This window comes from Aptenodytes forsteri, unplaced genomic scaffold, assembly GCF_000699145.1.
Source record: "Aptenodytes forsteri isolate BGI_AS27 unplaced genomic scaffold, ASM69914v1 Scaffold243, whole genome shotgun sequence".
NCBI classification, from domain to species: Eukaryota; Metazoa; Chordata; class Aves; order Sphenisciformes; family Spheniscidae; genus Aptenodytes; species Aptenodytes forsteri.
Genome location: NW_008795314.1, coordinates 131,634 through 141,357, shown reverse-complemented (window position 1 = coordinate 141,357; position 9,724 = coordinate 131,634). Strand labels below are relative to the sequence as shown.

At 47.9% G+C, this 9,724-nt stretch overlaps 1 protein-coding gene across 1 annotated transcript in view; it reads left to right on the top strand.

The window, feature by feature from the left end:
• The window catches only part of P4HB (prolyl 4-hydroxylase subunit beta), a 14,945-nt gene extending 5,646 nt beyond the window's left edge, over positions 1-9,299 (top strand). The window contains exons 4-14 of the mRNA XM_009279466.1: positions 163-369; positions 1,213-1,346; positions 1,568-1,705; positions 4,640-4,744; positions 5,022-5,147; positions 5,583-5,783; positions 6,453-6,573; positions 6,791-6,912; positions 6,987-7,046; positions 7,492-7,578; positions 8,227-9,299. Of these exons, the coding sequence (XP_009277741.1) occupies positions 163-369; positions 1,213-1,346; positions 1,568-1,705; positions 4,640-4,744; positions 5,022-5,147; positions 5,583-5,783; positions 6,453-6,573; positions 6,791-6,912; positions 6,987-7,046; positions 7,492-7,578; positions 8,227-8,313 (1,388 nt within the window). The 3' untranslated portion in view covers positions 8,314-9,299. The remainder of the gene's footprint in view (positions 1-162; positions 370-1,212; positions 1,347-1,567; positions 1,706-4,639; positions 4,745-5,021; positions 5,148-5,582; positions 5,784-6,452; positions 6,574-6,790; positions 6,913-6,986; positions 7,047-7,491; positions 7,579-8,226) is intronic.
• Positions 9,300-9,724: the final 425 nt, after the last annotated feature.

Here is a 9,724-nt window from a genome sequence, read left to right as displayed (position 1 = left end):
CGGAAGGCCGCCGAGGCGCTGGGCCGGGCCGGGGGGGCGGCTGCCAGACCCGGGGTGGGGGTTCTGCGCCTGCCTTGGCCCTGCCCTGTGCCCGCTCACGGGGCTCCCTGAGCCCGGGCGGGAGCGGGGGGCTCTGGCCGGTGCTGACGCCCTGTCCCGCAGACGCCCCGTGGTGTGGGCACTGCAAAGCGCTGGCGCCCGAGTATGCGAAGGCGGCGGCGAAGCTGAAGGCGGAGGGCTCGGAGATCCGGCTGGCCAAGGTGGACGCCACGGAGGAGTCGGAGCTGGCGCAGCAGTTCGGCGTGCGCGGCTACCCCACCATCAAGTTCTTCAGGAACGGTGACAAGGCCGCTCCCAAGGAGTACACAGGTGAGCCAGGGCGGCTGGCCCGGTGCCTGGCCCTGTTGCTCGGGTGCAGAGGGCAGCGACGTGGTGGCAGGTCCTTGCACCTGGCCCCACACTCCCGTGTGCGCTGGCGCAGCTGGACAAGGTCCACTGTGACAGCGACCCAGGGAGTGGAGCGTGAGAAGGAGCAGCGCTGCAGCAGGCGTGCTCCGGGTGGGTGTTGTGCTTGGGGCGTGGAGGAGCAAGCCTGCCTTTAACAGGCTTTCTCCCCTAAAGCCGGGGAAATCCCTAACGTGAGCGAAAGCAGATGGAATTGTTGTTGTGTAGGAAAGCAAAGCGATCCAAGTGTGATTTGTTGCTTGGCTTGGCTTTACTCGAGCAATGTAGCACCTGGAATTGAAAAAATGCTTGGGTGGTTGGGTAAAGGGGCAAACACAAGATGTAAGACAGAGGTGCGAGGAAGACCAAGACAAGCAGAATTCAGCTAAACCAAGCCATGTTGTGCTGGATGCTGAGGGGTAACATCCAGAATACCGATTTTGAAAGGAAAAGGTGATATGGTTGCATGAAAAATACTAGCATCTTGGAGAAGTGCTGTATTGCTGGTCAAAGTTTAAGAACGTGCTTGGGCTAGAAGCAAGGGAGGAATGGATTCCTGGCAGCCCCTTGTACCTTGACTTAACAATTAGGGATTAGCTTAATTACACTAGGAGTGAAAGGAAAAGAGTTGCGTAAACGGTATCTCGAGTCTTCTTGACCTCTCAGCCAGTTGCTGAACAGTCTGTCTCAAAGTTTAGGGGTTTTGTGTTCTCAGACTTAGTCGGGGGGGGGGAAAAGTGAATCAATGTTCTTATCTTTCTGTTGTAGCTGGCAGAGAAGCAGATGATATTGTCAGCTGGCTGAAGAAACGCACTGGCCCGGCTGCAAGTACCCTGAAGATGCTGCTTGCAGCAGAGACGTTGGTGGATTCCAGTGAAGTGGTTGTGATTGGCTTCTTTAAGGTAGAGTTTGTGCTTCCGTTTGGGAAGCTCTTGTGTATGTCTAGGGCCTTCCCTGCTTTCTGCCCCATGGGGACCGGACAGCTGGGGAAGGCTCTCCATAAGTTGTGAAACACTTGCTGTCCTGCCTTACTTGATCTTCCAGTTCTCTGGCTGGTAAGCCCTGGGATGTTTATGCTTCAGTTTGACACGTCCCGTGTGAGACACCTTTCTTTATTTGCCAGGATTTGACATCAGAGGCTGCAAAGGAGTTCTTGCTGGCAGCAGAAGCTGTGGATGACATTCCTTTTGGGATTTCCTCCAGTGCTGATGTCTTCACCAAGTACCAGCTTAGCAAGGATGGCGTGGTCCTCTTCAAGAAGGTACTGGCTGGTGCAAAGCATGAGCGCCACACTCGCTTCGGGGCCTGGGAGGGGGAAGAGCGGAGCCTGCAGCCCCTTTGTGGGGTGGCGGAGCCCCGGGTCCCTTTGCAGGGCACAGCTGGCAGCAGAGGGGCCTGCGCTTGGTAGAGGGCAACCTCGTCGGTCTCCCGGCCTGGTGCTGCCCTCCCGAAGCTGCTGGGCTTTGGGTCCAAGCTGTTGCTTCACTCACTTCTCTGTTTCTCAGATATCTGGCTGCAGTGCAGTAATGGTCAACACAATCTTTAAAATATTCATGGCTGTAACTAGTGAGGCCTCCCTCCTGTGCCCCTCCCCGAACTTCGAAGGTCTTAAACAGAACGGTAGCCAAGTCCTCGATGGCTTGCCATGATGCTCTGTGTTTGGTTGTGGCTTAGCAAAGTTGCTTTTAAACATACTCAATATTGACCTCTGCTGCAGTCAGTTGTCGGCTGTGTCCGAGAGTTGTTCTGTCTCTCTTGCTGCTCTGGGTCCCGCGGCGTAGTGATTCCAGCAAAGGTCCTTGGAGGACCTGCAGTTCCAGCTGACTAGGCTGGGGCAGTTGGATCGTGTGCGGAGGGATGCTTGCCATCTACAGAATCGGAAATAAACTTACTGATGCCTTTTGCTGTTAAAATCCAAGCCACTGGGATGAAATTCTAGGTTTGAGAAGACAAGTAGAGATTCCTTAGGCTTGGTGCTACTGCACGCATGGGTGCGGTGAGGCAGGATGGAAAGCTGCTTTGGGTTCAGACTTACTAAATCTGTAATCTGATCAGTCATCGGTCTGACCAATTTGACCTAAGACAGGCTAAAGAGTTGAATTCTTATTCCATTCTTTCTTATTTCATTCTTTCTTTGTTCAGCTAAAACAGCATATTTTATTCCACTACACCTCTGAAACTGTTATTTTTGTGGTGCTAGAAGCTTGTAGACTTAAATTCTCAGTCAGAGGTCCCTCAGATCAGTATGGCTGAGGGTGCAAGTAAATTATTTGGCTAACAAGTTCAAAATGGCAGGGTTTTGCAACTAGAAAAGTTGGGGTGGGTGAAGGGAGCAGTGTTTTGTTCTTGGCTGACTTACTACCTGTATCTTGCTTTTCTCGCACGTATAGCTTTCTGTATGTAATCTTTCTGTGTGCTCTATTCATGGCTAATGCTGGGCTGAAATAGCCGTTTGCAGGGGTTTTCTCAACTTTTGTTCATGTCCTTTGGCAAACACTGAAGTCCAAATAGAAATGCTCCTCTAAAACCGACCGTCTCTTTGGGGCTGTGGGGAGTACCAGCATCGGGCCCCGAGCAGGGCAACATGCGAGATTGCTTTGAAGTGGCTAGGTTATAGCTGGGGCTTCCAGCACTGACAAGCTATTACCCTGGGTTTTATTTAGTTCCCTGTATATTTTCCTCACGTTTAGCTCTCTGTAGAATGGACTTGTGTTGATTTGATCTGATGTACTATCCTCTAACCCTTAAGTCCTGTGAACTCTGTTACGGTTTCCTCCGCTTCTGAAGAACTGGGGCGATGGCAGGACCTGTCTTTAACAGTAAAGGAATTTTCAAGCTGTTTTCTGTGAGTGTAGTCAACTTGGGTACATCTGGAATGAAAAGCAATTCTGCACCTGGCAGCTTCTGTCAGGTGTGTTAGGATCCTTGGTCTGAAAGGCTGTTCATGAGCCACTCGAGGGCTGGGACGCTGCAGAAGTGCTCCGCTCTGTGTGGAAGGAAGAAGGTGAGATGCCTTTCAGCCTGTGAACGTTGCCTCCTTGTTCCTGTTTCGGTGCGATGTCATGGTAGTGCCATGAGAGCTCTCAAATATGTCCACCCCAAACCGAGGTGAAAACAAGCACCAATGGTAACCAAATACCAGGGCATAAGAACCAGATGGCTTATTTTACCAACAGCTATGTTTTTGGACTTTGGCTCAGCTTCCTGCAGTTAGCTGGGCCTAAACTGAGAGGGTTTGTTGGCTAGTCGTTCTCATCTTATTCTTTGTGAGTTGTCCAGACTTGCAAAGGCCCTTGAACAACTGTTCTGAAGGCGCTAAGGCGATGTTCAATACTCTTTTTAAAGTATTTACAAAGTTAATTTCCAATGCTAAGTGTTTTGCTCAGCTTTTCAGCTGAGGCTGGTATGCTTCCTCTAACAGAAGGTTATCCAAGTCCACTCTCTTGCTTCTGCCAGTAACTCGAGCATTGCCCTGCCGTGGGACTGCTGTGTGATCCTGCACATCCTCTTTTTAACCTTGATGGTCCTCTACAGCTGTTCCCTTTCCAGGCTGCCAGAGAGGGTTCTGAGAATCAGGGATACAGGTGATGTCCTAACATAAAAAGGGAACTGGCACCTCTAGTGCGATGTGCGTGTTAAACATGTGCTGTTGTCTCTAACAATAGAGACTGAAATAATCCCACGGAGCTGAGTAAATTACTATTTACTTGCCGCGCGTAGCGAGCTTTGCTGTCAGACTTCTTTCGGAGCATTGTCTGGTTAAAGTGTGTGCGTCTGCTCTGACGTTGCCAGTTCCTGCAGAGTGGAAAGCTGCCTGTGCTCTGGTAGCTTCTCACTGGTCTGCCTAATGCCTTCTACAGAGCTGTAAGGCAGCTGTTAAAAGTCCTTCTTGGTGACCTGTTTCACAACTCGTTTCATGATTGTGCAGAACAATGCCAAGATCTAAGTTGACTGTCTTGTTGCTGCTCACCTTTTGGGGTGATTCAAGGCTTTGCTTGCCAGGTAGATGAACACCTTGATACAGACTTCACGTGAACACGTGGTGACCTTGTTGAGAGATGGAAGTCTGCTCTGAACAAGTGCAGCTGAGATCCACTGGGGCAGTGACTGTGGCGTGAATGCATCTTCTTGAAAGAGATTTGTGTGGGATGTGGAAGTGTTCTTAATGCAAGAATATCTGGGGTTTTTTTTGCAGTTTGATGAAGGCCGTAACAACTTTGAAGGGGATCTCACAAAAGATAATTTACTGAACTTCATCAAGTCTAATGCATTGCCTCTGGTCATAGAGTTCACTGAACAGGTAGGTCTTTAGATACTCGATTCTTCCCATAGCTACCATATGAATATAACAAAGCTGAAGTTGTAGGTTGTGTGGTCGTGTTTTATCTTGGAGCTGACACTAGTTTGGGGTTATGGAGAAGTGTGAAGAACACAAGGGAAAGGAGGCATATAAGCATTGCTGTTCAAAGCAGTCCTGTAGTATTGGAGGCTCCTGTGGTCTAGTCAGAGGAGCAGAGCCAAACTGGTCTTGACACTGATTTACCTTCCAAAAATAAAGTTTATTTTGTACTCCCCAGACTGCTCCTAAAATCTTTGGAGGAGAGATCAAGACTCATATTCTGCTGTTCCTACCAAAAAGTGTGTCTGACTATCAAGAGAAACTGGACAACTTCAAGAGTGCAGCTGGAAACTTCAAAGGGAAGGTGAGATGGATTTCTTGGATTATGAATGGTGACCACCTCCTGCAGAGAAGTGTAGCACTGTCTATATCCACTTAACAGCTGTGGAGGAGGAGGACTTGAAGCTAGCTCGCTCTCTACCTGTGTCCCTTGATAATAGGTGACTGAGTCACTTACTGGCTTGCACAACTGTTGAAGGAATAGCAGTTAACTCCTGACTTTCCTTCTTGCGGATGTAAATGTGACTCTGCCTTAATCAACATCAGTGCCAGGTCTGTGCGCACGCTGCTTGAAGTGTTGCGGCTCCAGCATTTGTGCTCTGACAGGGTGCCCTCTTAATGGGCTTGGAGAAGGAAGAGGGGCCAGTTCAGCTACTACCCATGCAAGTGTGTGTGTAAAGTATCGCTAGCCAAGAGGTACTCACCTTCACCATACTGCCTTTGACTTTTTCCTCCAAAGATCCTGTTCATCTTCATAGACAGTGACCACAGTGACAACCAGAGGATTTTGGAGTTTTTTGGCCTAAAGAAAGAAGAATGTCCAGCTGTACGTCTGATCACACTGGAGGAAGAAATGACCAAATACAAACCTGAATCAGATGACCTCACAGCAGACAAGATCAGAGAGTTCTGTAATAAGTTCCTGGAGGGCAAGATCAAGGTATTGAAGATAAATGCCGCTGGTGGTAAACGTACTGGCTAAGCAAGCATAGAAAAATGCTCCCTGTGAGGAGTTGTGCGAGTCATCTGGAGAAAATCCTTCCAACTAATGTACAGAATATCTAGTGGGCTTTGTGCTGAGAAATGAAAGGCAAAACTACTGGGGCATGAAGACTGTAGGAAAGCAAGCTCTGTCCTGGCACCTGAGTGCAATCAGAGCCTGCTCTTTCTGCTGCTTATGGTAACTGTGCTCTTTATCCAGTTGCTCTTTCTGTCAGGAATCTGTGGAAGGTGTGAACGTATGTGGCACAGTTTAAAAAGCTTTCAGCTCTGATCTGCTGGAGGTAGCCGTATGCAACTTCAGTAGTGACTGTTTAGCTAAACTCAGTCCTGTGGGAATGATACTGTCAGCAATGTTGTTTCCTTCCTACAGAGCTCAGTTGCAGTTCTTCTCTGCACAAGAGCACCTGTTATTCCCACTCATTCAGGGTGGGAAGGAGACTTTCTGTAAGCAGAAGAGGAAGTGACTGATTCATCCGATTGCTCACAGCCTATGATTGAGGCACTGAGGGGGGTGGTCAGTCTTGGGTTTTCCAGGATATGTGATTGCATGTACATTCCAAGCAGCTGTGTAGCAAACCATATCTCTGAATTTCACTTCTTATTCCAGCCCCACCTGATGAGTCAAGATCTTCCTGAAGACTGGGACAAGCAGCCTGTCAAAGTTCTAGTTGGGAAGAACTTTGAAGAAGTTGCTTTTGACGAGAATAAGAATGTCTTTGTAGAGTTCTGTAAGTATCTTTCAGCAGCTGACTCCAAGTAACTGGTATGAAAGGAGTGCCAAAATACTGCATGACCAGGATTAGGGAGAAAGCATCTTGGAGAATCTAAGCTGCAAAGGGAGTGCCTCGGTTGAAAAGATGTGTGAACTGTCTGGCGTGGGGGCTGAGGAGGAGTGGTGGTAACTCGTTAGGTTGGTGGTACTAGCTATGTTTTTCTGATTAACAGATGCCCCCTGGTGTGGTCACTGTAAGCAGCTGGCTCCTATCTGGGACAAGCTGGGAGAGACCTACAGGGACCATGAGAGCATTGTCATTGCCAAGATGGATTCGACAGCCAATGAAGTAGAGGCAGGGGAAAACCACAACCTCCCAAAACTTTTTTTGTATGGCAAGTTGAGCCCCCCCCAGCCAATGAAGTAGAGGCAGTGAAAATCCACAGCTTCCCAACACTCAAGTTCTTCCCTGCAGGCTCTGGCAGAAATGTAAGAAGGCAGCTGACCTTTATACAGATCGCCTAACAAGGGAGCACTAGAAATGCTTAGTTGGCTGCTTGAGTTCTGAGAAGGCCTTTGGGAGGGCTCTCCATTCTGTAGGGATGGAACACATCAAGTCTACAGGACATCTGAGACCCTTTGTGGGGGGGCTGGGCTGTAGGAAAGAGTTTGGTCGGGGGTGGGAAATGGGAATGGGGAAAAGAGGGAGCATAGCAGAGGACGGTGTGCTCATCTGCAGGCTATTCTTTCCTCGCAGTGATCTCTGAAGTCTAGTGGCTGAGCTGTTTTCCTTCGTCTCATATGGGTGAAGGTGAATTTTTAAATTCCCTTTTGCTTGGCATGTTAACTGTTGCTCAGAAAGAGAATTCTCCTCTCCAGGGGTGTGGTTCTGTAGGTGCCCATAACCATTATCTTGACATTTTTTCCTGTGTAGGTAATTGACTATAATGGAGAAAGGACACTAGAAGGCTTCAAAAAATTCTTGGAGAGCGGAGGTCAGGATGGGGCGGCAGCTGATGATGTGAGTAATATTAACACAGTACTCTAGGCCTTCAGAATACAGAGCATGGGTCGGATCTGGTGCTGAGCTTCAATCCTCAGTCCTAAATAAGATCCTGGGTTGTTAATGTGGCAGGAAAGGATATTGTTGGTGAACAAAAGTGCCCACATCATAAAATGTGACCTGTTCAGTTGCAGCCTGGCTGGCTGTTGGACTCCTTTTATTGACAGCACTTCAGCTGGGCGTGAAATAAATGTTCTTGGGAGGCTTAAACACAAATGCATGGAAACTGTTGATATTATAACCTCTGAATTTGCACAAGCTGTCTCTGGTTGTCGTGCAAACTGCTGGAGTACTTGGAGGGCTTGTTCTTTATTGAGAACTCCTGCCCAGCACCTGGAACTTGAGCAGTATGATGAACATTACATATGCAGTGTATCTAGTTGGATGCTCCTCACCTGCCGGGGTGGAGGGTGTTACAGGTGCAGGTACCAGCTTCCAGGGGTTTCTAATCCTTAATGTCCCAAATTCAGAGCTCTTGGTATAGAAGTCTCTGGATGTTTTGTTAATGTGGCAGCAGAGAACAGTGAACACAGATGCTGTTCTGTGCTCGGTTTTGGATCTGCCTAATGTGCCAGAAACCAGTAGCTGTCTTGGTAACCTATACAGGATCTGGAGGACCTGGAGACGGATGAAGAAACAGACCTTGAGGAAGGTGATGATGATGAGCAGAAAACCCAAAAGGATGAATTGTAAAGAGAAGACTGATCTACATCACCCAAAAAATCAGACACTAAATTGGCTGCTGTTACGCAGCCCAGTGAGTCAGAAACCCATTAAGATTTAAAGGAGAAGGTGAATGACTGGAAATCCAGGGATTGGCTTTTAAAGTAACACTTTACCCTCACTTGTCTGTACACTTGACTATCTTTTCTTTCTTTTCGCTTTTGAGAAGGGATCTGTCACTAGGTAGCCAGCCCAGCCAGCTGGGCTCATTTTTTTTTATTGTGATGTACTTTTTTTGTACACAGCTTTTGTTTGAAGTATTCTGTTCTTCTGGGTAGAAGCAGATTGTGAAGTGGTAGCATGAGTTCAAATGGCCCAACATTCTGGAGCCTTGCCACTAACATCTTCCAAGAAAGCTTTTCCCCCTTTTTTTCTTTTAAAATTAAAGCCCATAGTTGATTTCTGCACCTGGCAGGGTCCTTAACGGTCTCAGCTGTTCTTCCCTGGAATCAGCCTTCAGTATTTTAGGGGAAGAGGCAGAAGGCTGATGGCATCATCCTGGTGTGAAGGTGTATATGAAGGTGCTTCTCTTCATGCTGGCCAGATGTTTCCTTTCCCCTCTGCTTTAAGATGCTTGGAGATGACTATTCCAAACACCTGGAAGGGTGGAATACTGTGTGCACTGGCTGTGGCAGGCTCTGAGGGTGGAGGTGGTCGCTGGCTCACCAGCTTAGACAAGACCTAGCTGTGTTGCCATCCTTTTGATCAAATGCAAGACTGTTTTGCAATCACTTTCCATGCATTATTTTGAATGGGTTGACCAGGCAGGTGGGTGGTGTGGGAGGGCCTGATAAAACAGATCAAACAGGACATTTGCAATTACGGGGTTTTGGGGAGGAACTTGAACAGAGGAGTGCCTCAAAGGCCTGAGCTGCATCAGGCTGGTTCTTAGCATTCCGCTACAATAATATTGGAACTGAATTTGTTGGCCAAATAAAGTTGAGATTTTAATACTATTATGTCTCTTTGTGTTTGTCAGACTATAGCATGAATATATTTGAACGTGACCTGAAAGAGGATTAGAGTTCTAGGGTGATTCTCAAGGGACTCTGCCAAAATGGTGTGTGTTTGTCAGCTTTCTCAAACTTTCACTAAATACCACATTTTTTTGAGAGAAACTATGCTTTCCGAATGCTTCCAGTTTTGCAGGTGGCTTCTGGTACCTTAACCTGAAGAAATTTGTATTGTGTAATCTATAAAGGAAAAGAACTTCAAGATGACCATGTCACGTCCAGATTAAATCAGCTTGTGCAGGCAGACAACTAACAGCCCTGTTAGCAGTGAGCGGATGTTGGCTTAGGCTCTGAGAATAAGCAGCTCCGCTTGCCAGCTGGCCTGAGGTGAGAGGACCTCATGGCTCTCGAGCAGTTAACCAAGGAAT